Consider the following 16,890-nt stretch of genomic DNA (forward strand, 5'->3'; position numbering starts at 1 on the left):
CCCTGTGAAGGACTGGCGCCCCCTCCAGGGTGTATTCCCGCCTTGCGCCCAATGATTCCAGGTAGGCTCTGGACCCCCCGCGACCCTGAACTGGATAAGGGTTACAGATAATGAATGAATTAACTTGCTCACCTCTGGCCTTTTCATCTTAGCATCATGCTAATGACATGGAAATCCCCCCCCAACATTTTGATGAGATTGACTCCTTAGGTTTATGACATCAGAAACATTGGCTATCTGAATTTGCTGATTTTTTTTGGGAAGAAATCATGGTGTAGACTGCTTATATAGCACGTGATACTTCTAGCATATAAACAACAACACATATTTACACTGGAGATGAACTTTATGGTTAGGGTTCAGAATTTCAGGTGTTTATTGTAATTGACTGGGTTTTCTTTCCCTTTTTGGGTTTGTTTGTTTGGGGTTTTTTTTTTGTGTGGTTTACATTCAAACTGTTTCCTGAATTTCAGTTTCAATTTCAGGAGAAATTTCACTTAGATGCGTCATTACTTTACAGTGTAATGTCAACCGTGTACTAACCTTGTAGGTATAAAGGACAAGAGAAGTCCACAGTGACCCTTTACTGTATTACTACAGCAGTCATGCAGTCTGTGTCCTGTAGGTGTCCTTCCGACTCTGATCCAGCTTTAGAGAGAGACAGAGAGGACAGGACACTGCAAAATCACAACCAGAGGACATATCGCAGTCTGCCTCTTTCTCTGCGAGTGTGTGTGTGTGTCCTGCGGGAAGAGCAGAGACTGTAAATGTGTGCTTGTGTGTGTGTGTTTAAGGTATGAAGCCGCTGAGCTGCTGGGGAGGACGACTGCATGGTGAGTGCTACTGAATAAACCTCGCTACGTCTCACTGTAGTAATGTGTGTGTGTGTGTACGGTTTGATGTGCTGTGTTGTTGTTAGCAGCCACAGCAGCACCAACATCTCACGTTTCACTTATTTAATGTTAACACGGCAACGTTGCCCAGTGTGGTGTAGAACACACTATATCTAGCTCGGCTGGAAGGCGCGCATTCTAGAGGTAAACACTGCACTGCATTGCTCTGAGGATCATTTCTCTCAGCTCTTACCTCAGCTCTGGGTTTACAGGACACAGCACTGACCGCTGTTCACCGGTCGCTGCTGCTCTGGAGGTGAAATATAAGATGAATTGGCTTTAAACATTAGACCGTAGCGAGTTTGAAGTTCGCAAATAACACCTCAGAGGGCGGTTACGCTGCTCTACTTTCTGTTGAAGAAAACTTAAGCTCACTAGAGATGTTTACACTCAGTGCCACAGTGTAGACCTGGAAGTTCTAGTGAAGTCTTGTAGCTAACGTTAGTCCTAACGAAAATGAAGTTGTACCTTCTTTAAAAAATGCGTTCCACCTTAAATGGTGCCATGGTGCCGTTTAATGTAATGTAACTGCTGCACATTTTAAGGTGGAACGGAACATTCGAATAGAAGCCTATTTAAACCAGTATTGACCAAAGTGTGCGAGGTCAGGGATCACCCTTCATTTATTAAATTTACACACATTTAAGCAAATTTGTAATTCTCTTGAACAATGGAATTAAACAAAATAAAACAAGTGAGGGGAAAAAAACTGGTAAAGTGAGGTGTAATCTGTTATTGGAGGATATTGAAAAGGAACTCGCAGCAACCTTACAAAGCCAACAGGTGTTTTTGTCCAGCCTTGCACTGGACTGACCACCTCACCGAAAACTGTGTGTATGTCTTTGTAAAAACTGGACAAAAAAACCCACAAGTACATACACAAGTGTCCCTGCTAGCTGGAGTATTACCCACAATTCACTTAAGGGATCAGACCCAATACACCAGAAATGGTTCCCAAATATCCCAGGGGGTGTGGACGACTACTGACGTGCAGGCTGACCAATTAAATGTTTACAGAGAAGGTTATCGACCAATAACGGTAGCTCTACAGTCAGACCGTCCAATCAGAAGATTTTAGGCTACTTCGCCACGCCCACTTCTCACTCAAGCGAACCAAACGGAGTGGGGGGCGGGACTAGTTTGTGAACGAAACTTCTCGAAGTTCTATGTAAGCTCTAGAAAAACAAAACCCCGGACGTTTGTGAAATTCCGCCCGGACATTTTTTTTAAGTTTCAAAAAGAGGACATGTCCGGGTAAAAGAGGACGTCTGGTCACACTAAATAAATATAACGATAACAATATATAACGGTATAAATACCAAACATTTTAAACATATAATTCATTTGTAAAATCTACCCAGGTACTTTTTTAATCAGTGAAGGTTGGTCTTGTATTTCGCACTGTTCTATAAATAGACACATGATAGTAGGCAAACAATACAGTTATATATGGCTCAACTGTAGCTATAAATCCTAGGCAAACTTTACTGTTCTACTTTTCTTCTGTGTAAAGTGTCAAAAGTTTCTTGTGTGTGTTTTGGCGTAGACTCTTTTTATGGTGGTAGCTTGTGTTATGGTGACTTATGTAATTGGACCTGTGAGGCGTGTGTGTGTGTGAGGGTATGTGGCTGTATTGAAATGCTGAAGAGAGTACTAACAGGCTTTGCTACACTTCAGGATCTACAAACACAGAATTGGAAGAATAGACTCTATTAAAGAGGCCTTATCCTGCATGAGGGGCCTTGGATTGCCTGCAGTCACTATCCAGGTGGTCCACTCTACAGGGGGCGAGTTGAGGAAAAAAAAACCCCAGAGAAAAACGCCCTTTTTTACAAGTAAGAAATTTGAGTGCATTCCCATGGAATAAAACCTTGTATCTCCAAATGGCAGCTTTACAGGAGAAAGTAAAACTTGAACCTCAGCTTACCCCTCTGCTGCTCACCTGAAGCTGTACAGAATTGGTTCTTTAAGTGTATGACGTAAGAAACCTTGGCTGTGTAAATCCACGCTTCTGAGACTGTGTTTGGAGATCTCCAGATTCAAAGGGCAAATGCTCAGCCAGTGTATGGCGTCGTTATTCACTCATGATACATCTTCTAGCAAATAAACAACACAACGATTTACACTGAAGGTGGTTGTTAAGCAACTGACATTTGTATATATATATATATATATATATATATATATGTATATGTATATCTGATCGGCTGACTTGTATGCATGCTTTGACTTTAATGGGAATGGATGAGTTTAAAATGCTGTGTATTTCTGTGACATCGGAATAACAATGTAATTAAAATTGGGCTGTTTTTAGTGTCTGGGGTCCTTATATGCAGTGATTTGTAAGTTTGGAATCTGTAGCTATGTTTATGTACTGCACCGAACTCTGTCATTTATAGACTGTGGACTGTCTGTTTAAAGGGACCTTTGGGATCTTTGCACTGGAAAAATAAGTCATTGAAATGGTTTGGTTCAGATTATTTCCACATGAATACAGCGTGTCAGCAGGCATTTGTCTTTCAGTTCACTCACTTTTGGCAACAACGTGTATGTGACATGTTGATGTAATATATTTTATTCATGAGAGAGTGATGTTTTTGAATGAAGTAAATTGAATGCTTCACTTTTTGGCACTGGGATACTTTATTGTTTTAATATAAAAAGCTCTTAAGTTTTAATCAGTATCAAAATGTTGCTGTTGGAAAGATTATTGTTGTGTATTTCTCCTTTTTTTAAAACAGAATTTGAAAAATACCAGCTGGACTTAGCAGTTCTGTGAATTTCGTGATGAATGGTGCAATAGGAATTGTGCAAAATTGTTTGGAAAGCGTTTTTTTTTTCACTGACAAAGTTCACAAAGTTTTCCTCTAAACTCTTAGTTATCATTTGTGAGATACAGTGTTTGGTACTAACAGATAACGTTGATTTAGACAAAACTAAAGAAACTCAGAAGGCTCAGTGTATGTCGCGTATTGCGTCAGTGTAAATAGAATACGTAACGTCACTGTCCAAATAAAAACACGTATCTCCACAGCGGCTGTCCTTCACATTGTGTGATGAATGGACTGGCAGAAATGCTCCAAAATACCTTGGAATTGAAATGTTTACGTTGACTTCCATTTTCAGTTAAGGAAGTTTTTCATTGTACAGCAATAAGATATCGGAATGTGGAGTGTTGACTGCTCTGTGGCGCCTCGTCCGTCTCAGTGCTGGGGACGTTACGCTCTACACTCTTTGTCTTATCCCTGCAGTGACACATTAGGTCAGGTTATTTTTTTGACACAGTTCTCAGGAGCCGGCAGATGGTCTACATTAGCGCTGTATTCTAGGCCTGAATACCTGGTAGAGGTGTGCTGGGACCAGGAATCAGCAAACCCAACTCATGAGATGAGTCAGGTGTTTCGCAGCAGGAAAGAAAACAAAAAAACAGAAATGATTTTTTTTTTCTGAACACAGGTCAAGGTGAAGAGTACTGTAGTTATAGTTAGGGTCCTCATCCTCTCACCTGGGGAGATCCTGATAAAGAGATCCCTCTCTGTCACCAGGACACTTACCAGGGCATGTTGAGTGCTTGCAATGGCACTTACTCATCTCTGCTCCTATTCTCGTTGCAGACGTTTTCACTACAATTTACATTTGCAAGAATCTCAAGGGACAGCTTTTTCAGTTGCTGCTTTTTCCCTTTGGAAATCTCTTCCCAATCACTTCTCAAAACTAACCTTTTCCGATCTGCTTAATGAATGATTAGTGTTGTTAAAAACTTTAATGGATTCTGTTGTATTGTTCATGTTTCTATGCATATTTATTATAATAGAATGTACTATTATTATTATTATTATTAATTCAAGGTCAAGGTTTTGTCATTTGCATAAGGTGTCAGGACAATTATGCATTGAAATGCTTGTGGTGAGGCAGGTATTTACTGAAGGGTAAGACTATAATTACTAAGGAAACAATAGAATATTACAGTGTACATAAGATAAAAAAATATATATATATGTATGTGAGAGAGAGAGAGAGAGAGACAGACAGACAGACACAGAGAGAGAGACAGACAGACAGAGAGAGAGACAGACAGACAGAGAGAGAGACAGACAGACAGAGAGAGAGAGACAGACACAGAGAGAGAGACAGACAGAAAGAGAGAGGACAGACAGACAGAGAGAGAGAGAGACAGACAGAGAGAGAGAGACAGACAGAGAGAGAGAGAGACAGACAGAGAGGACAAAAAATAAAATAGAAAATATGTAATTAATGAAAGTAAATATAAAAATTATTGGACAAGCAGCAGAGTATATATTATTATTATTATTATTATTATTATTTTATGCATGTATCATATATAAAGTTTGTAGTGTTGATGAAAATCTGAAAAATATTAGTCTCTCATTCATGGGCTTCATATGTTTCAGTAACTTGAACGACTGAAAATGCCGTAGACATTAAGGACTTTGTTTTCCCCTCTGGCTCCATGTTGTGACAGTTTTAGAGAAAATCTGTGAAATGCTTTGATATGTGCGCAGGTGTTTAAAAGTCTAAGCAGCTGTAAGTGATCTGTGTCCTTTCACTTCCTGTGTAATGTACTGCTATGTTAAAGCTAGGAAGCTTTGTTTTCCTTCTGTGCTCTGGCCTTGCAATGACAGATATATGCCGTTGTTTACTCATAACACGCAGCATGTGGCGCGCTCCTGTCCAGATCTAATCATGTGTTCTTGTCCTGTGTCTTGTTGTCCGTCTCTCTTTCTTTGTACGGACAGATCCAGCTCAGTCAGGGATGCAGAGTTCCTGGAGCACAGCAGGACTCTATTATTGACCGTCCGTTTAAGTGGGTGCCATTAGTTCTGCACGCTGGTTCATAAATGCTGGGCCTGGCCGAGGAGAGCAGCACTGAAAAACCAGGAGGAAGACACTCAGGTAACCAGACCTCTCAAAGAACTTCACACTTCAGCGACCTGCTTTTGTTTTTCTGATCTTTAATTTAATCAGTTCCTATTAAAAATATATTGCCATTTTTTTAATTATTCAATAACAATGGTAAAGTTTCCCATTAATATAATATTAAAATAATGACCTCCAATATTTTTGTAATTTCATCTGCTTGCATAGTGAGACCGTTTCTTGTTATTATGATTTAAAGGTTACATATACCCCTTTTTCACAAGTTGATACAGTGGGGTCTTAAAGAAACATTAGGTAAGATTTGCAAAAGTGAGAAAGGCACTATATATATTAAAGTTATTAGGATTTCGGTGCTTTGCTTTTGGGGCACCCCCTAGTGTATTTCATATTTACAGCACTGTACCGAAATAACAGGGAGGGTGTGAGAGATTACTGGTTTCCTACCCTCTTCCAAACATTACATAGTGCAGTTTCTGTAGTGCTGAGCCCAGAGTAGCGATGAAAGAGGCTCTGTCCTCCCTGTTACAAGTCAGTGAAGCATCACAGTGATTTTAAAGCCATAATGTTATAGTAAAAATATTACATAGTGATACTTTAATGAAATGGAAATAGTGAATATAACAGAAAGTGTACAGGACGTTTCAGCATTTGTTGCTTAATTGTCTTCCTTCTCTGTTCTCGTTATAGCTGTTATTAGCTCAATACAGTTATTTCTCCAATCTTGTATGTGTTATGCTGTTTAGCCTTGTTTTTGTGCTCTCACATTATTGCGTGTCCAGTGCTGTGATGGGAGACATTCACATAAGTGGAGGGGGTTCTAATTCCAAACTCTTTGCACATGACATCAAATGTGGACCAAAATGTCAATGGTTCATTATATCCCAAGTTATCAGACTTAGGCAGCCCACAACAAACTCAGGATTCATTCAGTCATTTATTTATTCATTATCTGTAACTGCTTAATCAGTTCAGGGTCGCAGAGGGTCCAGAGCCTACCTGGAATCATTGGGCGCAAGGTGGGAATACACCCTGGAGGGGGTGCCAGTCCTTCACAGGGCAACACACACTCACACGTTCACTCACACCTACGGACACTTTTGAGACGCCAATCCACCTACCAACGTGTGTTTTTTGGATTGTGGGAGAAAACCGGAGCACCCGGAGGAAACCCACGCAGACACAGGGAGAACACACCAACTCCTCACAGACAGTCACCCGGAGGAAACCCACGCAGACACAGGGAGAACACACCACACTCCTCACAGACAGTCACCCGGAGGAAACCCACGCAGACACAGGGAGAACACACCACACTCCTCACAGACAGTCACCCGGAGGAAACCCACGCAGACACAGGGAGAACACACCACACTCCTCACAGACAGTCACCCGGAGGAAACCCACGCAGACACAGGGAGAACACACCACACTCCTCACCGACAGTCACCCGGAGGAAACCCACGCAGACACAGGGAGAACACACCACACTCCTCACAACCAGTCACCCGGAGGAAACCCACGCAGACACAGGGAGAACACACCACACTCCTCACAGACAGTCACCCGGAGGAAACCCACGCAGAAACAGGGAGAACACACCACACTCCCCACAACCCTACCTACAGTTTCTAGACATTTCTCTCGTTTGAGTGATCCTTTAAGTCGTCTTGTGGATTTGAGTGTGGTGCGTGGTTCAATAGCTGAGCTTATCCTCGTATTGAAACATATATTTCATGACTAAATGCCTCCTCCAGCTACTCCAGTCTCGAGAAACCCGCTAAAAACTGGTTTCTGTCATTGGGCTATGACGGAACCCACATGTCAATTCACACAGGATTATTATAAACTGGGGTTATTTTTACTGCTTGTTTACAGTAGGTAAAATGCTTAGGAATCTTTCCTGAATCAGGAGCGCACACTCAAGAAAAATGACTGAAATTGTCTGATTGAATGAGATTGAAAAGTAAAAACCACAGAGAATCTCCAGTAATAATTACTTTACCCCATGTTCACAGTTAACACTAATCCTGTTCGAATAGTGAATGAAACGCCATGTCTTATTTATCAACCTCAAATAAACAAGCAATAGTTTAGAGGCAAGATTTCAGCATGAGTGTTATAAGATGAGAGCTTGCCTTGCCTCTTAACATTTGCTTGTTTATTTGAGGTTGATAACTGAGACATGGTTTGTTTCAGTCAGCCGCAGCCAAAGACTGGGACTCACCGCAAAAAACTATTAAGATTGTATACATTTATCCCCAAGTCGAATTTCGTTTTTGTATTTTTTTTGTCTTGTCATCACTTTCTTAACATTTTGTGTTGCTGTTATATTTCTGTGTGTTTTCAATAGTCTTTGCCTAATGCCAGACCACCAGTGTAAATAAGAAGCTGTTCTTAATGCACATACACAGTGGCGCAAGGCGGGAATACACCCTGGAGGGGGCGCCAGTCCTTCACAGGGCAACACACACACACACATTCACTCACACACTCACACCTACGGACACTTTTGAGTCGCCAATCCACCTACCAACATGTATTTTTGGACTGTGGGAGGAAACCGGAGCACCCGGAGGAAACCCACGCGGACACGGGGAGAACACACCAACTCCTCACAGACAGTCACCCGGAGGAAACCCACGCAGACACAGGGAGAACACACCACACTCCTCACAGACAGTCACCCGGAGGAAACCCACGCAGACACAGGGAGAACACACCACACTCCTCACAGACAGTCACCCGGAGGAAACCCACGCAGACACAGGGAGAACACACCACACTCCTCACAGACAGTCACCTGGAGCGGAAATCGAACCCACAACCTCCAGGCCCCTGGAGCTGTGTGACTGCAACACTACCTGTTGCGCCACCGTGCCACAAGCATTAGAACATTCCTGAGCTCCAGCACCTCAGAAAAAGCCTTATGCACAGGTAGTTACAACTACAAGAAAGATTAAAAAGAAGGATTATACTCGAGCCTGGACTTTTCCTGCACCCTAACGGAGGAAGAGCACCTCTAAGCTGTTAATCAATTCTTGGGAAACTCAGCGCTAGCAAATTTGAAAACCTCCAAGAATTGATAAAGCTTAGGAGCTTTTTTTCAGCACTGAGGACAAGTACAAAAAATACCACATTCAACTAATGAATAGCAGCTTAACTGAATAATATTTTACTTCAAAATAATACAAACATTTAAGCTGTTAATCATTCCTCAGGGGATTATTTAAAAACATCCAAGTAGTTGTTAACATGTAAGACAAGGAGTCATTTCCAGCATCCAAAGTGAGGAAGAGCACTAAAGATTTAACCTTATCACCCTTTGAATAGCAGCCATAATGAAATAGTATCTTACTTCCAGGTAATACTAATTTTTATGCTGTTAATCTTTGGGATATCTGTGCTAGGAAATGTTTTAACATTCAAGGTGTTGACAAAGCCTAGGAAAATATTTAGATATCATAAGAATCAGAAATTGAAATGAAAAAATAAAAAATCCATGTAGATTGATGTGGCAAATCTAATAGCCGATGAATTGAATGAATTGTTGCCATGTGTGTTGTGTGTTTTCCACAGGATGTCTTGGGTCAGTGGGTTTTTAGTGGCGCGGGCAGATGACCACAAAACGGCATGGGGAGAGTGCAATGGGCGCAAGTGGCGGCGCAAGAGGGGCTCGTCCCTGTGGAGCCCTCGCTACATGAGCTGCCTGCGGGACCCTGAGGCCGCTGATGCTCCTCCACCGGCCCGTCAGCCCCGCCCACATGGAGGGGGCGGAGCTGGCAGCAGCAACTTCAGCACACGCTGCGTGTGGCACGAGGACCACTATGTGGGCTCCAGGGCAGTGGACCTGGCTTTTGAGGATGGAGAGTCCAAAAGGATAAAGGAGGAACAGGAGGGTGAGGACGGTCAAGAAGGGGAGAAACGGGGGTCGGCGGCTAGGCTTGTTTTAGGGTGCTTGAGGCAGCTGGCTTACGTTTTCCAGTCCAAACAGTTCCGCTCGGCCAAGCTGGAACGCCTCTATCAGCGCTATTTCTTCAGACTGAACCAGAGCTCGCTGACCATGCTGATGGGCGTCCTTGTGCTGGTGTGTGGGGTCATGCTGGCCTTCCACTGTGTCCATGGACATCCAGACAAGGCCTACACTTCGGTGCTCTCCGTGGCCATGGCACTCTTTCTGACCATGATGGTGCTCTGCAACAGAAACGGTTTTCACCAGGACTGTATGTGGATTGTGAGTTATCTGGTGATGGCTGTGCTGGTGGTGGTGCAGGTGTTCGGGGTGCTCAGGGTGGACCCCCGCAGCGCCTCTGAAGGAGTCTGGTGGTCCATCTTTTTTGTCTACATCATCTACACCTTGCTGCCGGTGCGCATGAGAGCAGCGGTCCTCAGCGGAGTGGTGCTGTCCACCATCCACCTCGTCACGGCCTGGAAGCTCAACCTGGAGGACGCCTTTCTCTGGAAGCAGGTAAGAGAGGGAAAAGAGTATGAGGACCTTGTAAATTCCTGAATGATTGTCATTGCACAGCAATACCACACAGTTTGGTCAAATTGAGAGGACATACACCTGGAGCAGCAGGCAGCCATATTGGTGCTCAAGGAGAACACGCAGGTTAGGTGGACACTTAAGTTGTGGATATTGAGGAAAAACACTTCTTTCTTCATTTCCCCTGCCACCATTTTCCCTCCATTTTCCCTCGGAGAGGTGATATTTAAGTCTGTACGCAAAGGTTTGTGTGCCCTCCATCACATGTTGTATACACATTTACAACTTAGTAACCACTCTGCCAGTTGCATTAGAGTCCAGAGAGGTAATTCATTCATTCATTCATTACCCTGTTCTCGGTTGTGGTGGGTCCCTGGAGCTATGTAACAGTGACATTACATGTTGTGCCGCCGTACTGCCCAGTCCTGAGAGTTACTGTGCAATAAGCCTGGGATGTAAAGGGATTAATCAAACCTTAACTTTAAACATTAGGCAAAGCAATGCAACTTTATTTATAGAGCACCTTTCATACAAAAGTGATTCAAAGTACTTTACAAAGCCAAAAGGAACAGTAAATTAGTTTTAGTGCTGCATCATTGGTTTTCTCAGTACATTGATTATTATTTAAATATCAGTTGAAAACAACCCAAAGATAGATAGATAGCAACCAGTAGCGAAAATACAGTAAAAATATAGAGTATATGCAATAATTAATCTATTCTTAGACTACAAAAGCTTACACAAACCTAGCTGTAAGATAGGGCTGGGCAATTAATCAAAAAATTAATCGAAATCAACATTCTGATCGACATAATCTTGTGTATATCGGTTATATTGATTATTCTTATCCTTTTATGTTCCTACTGTGCGTTCATGTACTGTCTTTTTAAAACCACTCTACCAAGCTGCAGTCACGTGATCATGCCCCTATCTGCCACATAGAAGCAACCTAAATGGAGAGGCTGACCAAGCAACTTGAGAAGCTAGTACCAAAGAAAAACACAGCGTCTGTGGTTTGGACGTGCTCTGTTTTAACTATAATTAAGTCGACAGTGCTCAAAAAACATGAGAGGAGCAAGCCCCCAGCAACATTAGAAAAATATCCCATATTTAATACTGCAGCATACTTACAGCACAAGCCTTGTTACTGAACTATGAGAGTCAAAAATACAAAAACAAAATAATCGTTCATTAATCGTAATCGTGGTAAAATGTACAATTAATCGTGATATAGATTTGCGCTCATATCGCCTAGAACTACTATAAGAACATAGAAATAAGAATAGAAATCTGCTAACATATATTGTTGCCTTCCGATGAGACCCGTGTATTTGCATTTTTGTGGATTTTTAGTTGTCCTTCACAATGTGTGAAATAATCATGATGAATGGACCAATAGAAATGCACCACAATTACTTAAAAAATCTAATGAAATCTTTTTTATTGTCTTCCATTGAAAGTTAAGAAGGTTTTTTCCTTCACCTGTACAGTCATTATTTTGGAGATGCATGTTTTTCATTGGAAAGCATTCATTCATTCATTCATTCATTGTCTGTAAGCGCTTATCCAATTCAGGGTCACGGTGGGTCCAGAGCCTACCTGGAATCATTGGGCGCAAGGGGGGAATACACCCTGGAGGGGGCACCAGTCCTTCACAGGGCAACACACACACATTCACTCACACCTACTTTTGAGTCGCCAATCCACCTACCAACGTGTGTTTTTGGACTGTGGGAGGAAACCGGAGCACCTGGAGGTGCTCCGTTGGTGCTCCGGAGCACCAACGTGGACACAGGGAGAACACACCACACTCATCACAGTCAGTCACCCGGTGTGGGAATCGAACCCACAACCTCCAGGTCCCTGGAGCTGTGTGACTGCGACACTACCTGCTGCGCCACCGTGCCGCCCCATTGGAAAGCAATGCTATATGAAATAACAAATACTGTAAAGAACCTTGTTCAAAACATTCGTATATTCATATGTGTCCATACACAGCAAAGTAACTGTTACCAGTACAACTCTCAGTGGTTACTACTGTGTATTTGTTGCCATTTGGAAAGCTGGGGCTGAGAGAAAAACTAGTTTCCAATGAGTAATTATAAATTTGGGTTTGCATTCATGTGCGCTCATAAATACATTATTTATGAAATGACTGGAGGGCAGCACAATTCTCCTATAACCGAATCAATCTAAATTAGATTTGAAGTCCTCAGGTACACATTAGATTATAAGAAAGGACATGTTAAAGGTCCAATTTTAAATTAGTATTAATGTCATAAACATCAGGAACCATAAAAGCAGGTCTGGTTGTTTGGATTTAAGTGTGATGATCTGGAAGGCAGTTAGCAAAAATGCTAACGCATTAGCTTCCATTACTTTGTAGGTCTCTCAGCTCCAGCACAAGTGGAAAACTGGGTAAATTAGTTTGTTCAGGTCAATAATAGATGTTGTGTTACATAATCTTATCAGAAAGCTCTGTGACCTCGTGTTATATATGTTAAGGCCGTGTGTGTAAGTTAGCGACACACTTTACATTCTTTCCCCTTTTCAGAGCTAAAATTAATGGTGCTGCTCTCTCAGAGCTCACGGCTCGTGTTGTGTTCGAGTCAGCCGCATGTTTCACAGATGACATGGTGACAGATAACAGCATAATACTGCTCACTGTCTGCAGTCCTGGCTTAGGGTGGACTTAAAACTAGTGGAAAATATAGGCACAAGAGAGAAACTGCTAAGGATTTTATTTTTGGGGTCTCGAGAGTGTGTCTGACAATTAAACACACGTGACTTAGAGGAGCCGTCTTTCTCTGAAACTTATTTTTTTAATCCACTGGACGTTTTAGTTCAAGAACATGCGCTTCATCATCCACATAATAATCGTGCACCATATTTATTTTCGCACATAAGTAATGAATTGGAGGAATCTTTAAAAGGTGCATACTTGAACACAGCCCCCGTGAGGACCAATTAACTCGCATCTCCACAGCTCGCAAAATGAGAAAACTTCACTTTGATCTTAATTCTGTTTCCGAGGGCTTGTATCATGGAAAATGAATTTTCTAGGCCTTTTTAAATTAAACGAAAGGGGTTTGTGCAGTGTATAAACATTGTAAATGTTTTAAAACGGACCAGTTCATGAGCTACCTATGTGGAATCTAAGCCACAAAAAATGGTTCAGCTTTTGATTAACTGCTTACATACACATCTATTCAGTCTACAGCAGTGAAACTCTGCTCATTTTACCCACCAGCTGACACTTGGCATCAGGCATGGTGACCTTTGGGCCTGTGTGACTGCTTTAGAGCAGCCCATTTAGTTTTGTGGGTGTTTTTTTTTTTTACAGTAGGTGCATCTCAGAAGATGTTGATTAAGTAATTTAAAATACATAAGACAGGCTAAAGGGATGTTTTGAGGGATGTTTCACGTTCAACTTTAGAAACATCTAAAATGGAGCGCGGGGGGAAAGTGAATTACAATATGACTTGATCCACAACTGAAACACATGTCCAGGTTGTTAGCCATGAGCGCTAATGCTGACGTAGTTCAGGTTAATGCTGGTTCAATGAGCTTGTGACTTTGCGGGTTTGGACCTTGGAAAGCTGAGCCGTGGGCGCTCTGTGTGGTGGGAATGGATCCGGATAATGGCACCGATCGACTGGCCCCATGCCCCACAGCATGTGCTGGTAGATTTTCGTCATCGACATTTGGGATCAAGTTCAAACCCTTCAGGCGATCGATGCAGGGATTGAAGTCCACGGCCGTGGCCATGTCACGCTCTGTATGATTTTGGCCTTGGTGCTGACTGGCTGCTGTGGAATGTGACCTGGTGCAGAAATCCCCACCATCAATGTGGGAAGAGATGAGGAAAATCCCCCAGTTCAGTGTTTTTTTAGATGGTGTGTGTGCTTGGAAATCCCAGTACTAGGAGTGTGATCTATTTGAGTGATTCACTCTTGCCCAAAAGTTCTCTATTTGGACAGTGTTGCTCCGATTGTGGTTTGATGCACGTCCGGTCTGTGGAAAAACATTTTCAACTATATGCAGACTGAGACTTCAGCCATCTGCAAAAAGCAGTCTATTCTTTTAAACTGAAAAAGGTGTTATAGTTAATAAAGATCAGTAATTCAGTCTGAGAATGATATACAGAATGTGATTAAAACACAGTATTTAAATTTCTTACTTTTTACTTTCGGTGGTGTCGCAGTCACACAGCTCCAGGGGCCTGGAGGTTGTGGGTTCGATTCCCGCTCCGGGTGACTGTCTGTGAGGAGTGTGGTGTGTTCTCCCTGTGTCTGCGTGGGTTTCCTGACTGTCTGTCAGGAGTGTGGTGTGTTCTCCCTGTGTCTGCGTGTGTTTCCTCCGGGTGACTGTCTGTGAGGAGTGTGGTGTGTTCTCCCTGTGTCTGCGTGTGTTTCCTCCGGGTGACTGTCTGTGAGGAGTGTGGTGTGTTCTCCCTGTGTCTGCGTGTGTTTCCTCCGGGTGACTGTCTGTGAGGAGTTGGTGTGTTCTCCCTGTGTCTGCGTGGGTTTCCTCCGGGTGACTGTCTGTGAGGAGTGTGGTGTGTTCTCCCTGTGTCCACGTGGGTTTCCTCCGGGTGCTCCGGTTTCCTCCCACAGTCCAAAAACACACGTTGGTAGGTGGATTGGCGACTCAAAAGTGTCCGTACGTGTGACTGTGTGAGTGAATGTGTGAGTGTGTGTTGCCCTGTGAAGAACTGGCGCCCCCTCTAGGGTGTATTCCCGCCTTGCGCACAATGATTCCAGGTAGGCTCTGGACCCACCATGACCCTGAATTGGATAAGGGTTACAGATAATGGATGGATGGATGGACTTTATACTTTCTTTGTATTAAACCACACTTTAGTACTGATGAGACATTCTGGCGCACTACATTCAGTGTTCAGAATTAAATTCTTGGTTCTAAACACAGGTTTGGACCTTATTTTGTTGAAATGTTCGCAATTAATATCTTAATTCTTTTATTTTCAGAGCTCAGAGACTGTAGAGAGAGGCGTTTCCTTTTGTCGCAGAATCTTTTCTCTAGTGTCTGTTGTTTTCTGTCTACAATAGCACTGAGTCTGAAAAATTGATAGACTGTAATTTGCAGTTGTCATGCTTTCGTATCTCTGCCATCTCTTCCTTACAGCCTGTTTACTCTCTTTCTCCCTCCCTCTCGCATACCTAGACACACACACACACACACACACACACACGAAAACACACTATGGGTGTGTAATCTATTAGTTTAATCAGTTCTCTGTGACAGCTCTTCACTACAGGATCGGTTTAGTCAACAGTTTCAGTGTTTTTCACATACAGCTTCCTCAGCAGAGAGGGTAATTTCTTATTTACATGTTACACTGCCATTGTGTCCAATGGTATTCTATTAAAACAGCACTGTAACAGCACCCATTTTATTGAATGAAATGTCATTTAGACGTTCATTCTTTCCCCTCGCTCATTAATTTTTGTGAATATGAGCCTCTGTTCAATCTGATGCCATATTGTCTGTGTCTGTGTCTGTGTCTGGCGAGCTGTCTGTACATTTAGGCGTGTGTCTGTGTGGATGTTCAACTCATAGGCGTCATTAGGCTGCAGGGGCTAAGCTGACAAGGCCACTTCATTTAGTAGGATCACCAATAAGCTCTCTCTGCTTCTCTCCTCCCTCTCTCTCTCTCTCTCTCTCCCTCTCTCTTTCTTTCCTCCTCTCTTTTTGAGTTTGTCTGAAGGTTAGAGGTCATTGCATCTGGAGAGAATAGCATCTTTGTGTGGAAACGCTGAGAGGGGGTTGAATATGGTGGCAGCCGTGAATCGGTTGCGTAGAAAAGCCTAGTTTTGACGTATGCAGCTGAATGAAGAGATTCTTTTTACCCTTTACCTCTTTCCTTCTTCATTTCCCATTCTCTCCCTCTCTCTCTCTCTTCCACTTTTCCACAAGTCTGTTTCATGAACGTTAGCTTGAGGTGGCAGTGCCTTTGATTTCCTCGACGGGATTAAAGTGAGCGTTTTGGAACCTCTTGTGGGATTTATTCACAGCATGGCTACTCAGCCAATTTCTCTTCACAGCACCTTGTATGGAAAAAGAAGCCATGCTGATGGCCTCATAATGGTGTGTGTGTGTGTGTGTGTATGTACATGTGGGTGTGGGCGCATGGTCAACCGAGCCAATCACACTGTTGCAGAGCCTTATGCAATAAATGCAATTAAGAGTCCATTTGGGAGCTAGTCACAATGGCTGGATTTGGAATTTAACCACGTCTTTCTGAATCTGTGATTTCTATAAAGACTATAGTTCCCTTGAGGGAACTGAGCCAGAATTCTTCTGTGGGATAATACAGAATCATTTCTATTGGTCCATTCTTAATGACATTTTCACACACCAATGACAGTTGTGCTGTTTTTAAACGATGTTGTAAACAAAAAATTGACTGAACACTAAAACAATGAAAACATGATCTTGAGTTTTTATTACATCACAGTGCACCAGGGGGAGGGGACTATAAAAATGAACCAGTTATATCATTTAGATGAATCACTTTGATGGGTCTGAAATTCTTTAATTGTAACTGTAATTAATTTTTTTAAAGGCCAAAGATACTCTCATTCAAACACATTA

General features: G+C 42.6%; 1 protein-coding gene across 3 annotated transcripts in view; it reads left to right on the forward strand.

Annotated features, from left to right (window-relative positions):
- The first annotated feature begins 562 nt into the window (after positions 1-562).
- Positions 563-16,890, forward strand: part of adcy6b (adenylate cyclase 6b) — a 69,024-nt gene continuing 52,696 nt past the window's right edge. Inside the window, exons 1-3 of one of the 3 annotated variants that reach the window (XM_066670404.1) lie at positions 563-833; positions 5,651-5,807; positions 9,369-10,257. In XM_066670404.1, coding sequence (XP_066526501.1) covers positions 9,370-10,257 — 888 coding nt within the window. In that variant the 5' untranslated portion in view covers positions 563-833; positions 5,651-5,807; position 9,369. Of the gene's footprint in view, positions 834-2,078; positions 2,203-2,706; positions 2,729-5,650; positions 5,808-9,368; positions 10,258-16,890 lie in introns of those variants that run through there. The other 2 variants (XM_066670405.1, XM_066670406.1) reach the window with 2 other exon arrangements.

The sequence above is a fragment of the Hoplias malabaricus genome, chromosome 5 (assembly GCF_029633855.1).
Source record: "Hoplias malabaricus isolate fHopMal1 chromosome 5, fHopMal1.hap1, whole genome shotgun sequence".
Classification (NCBI taxonomy): Eukaryota; Metazoa; Chordata; class Actinopteri; order Characiformes; family Erythrinidae; genus Hoplias; species Hoplias malabaricus.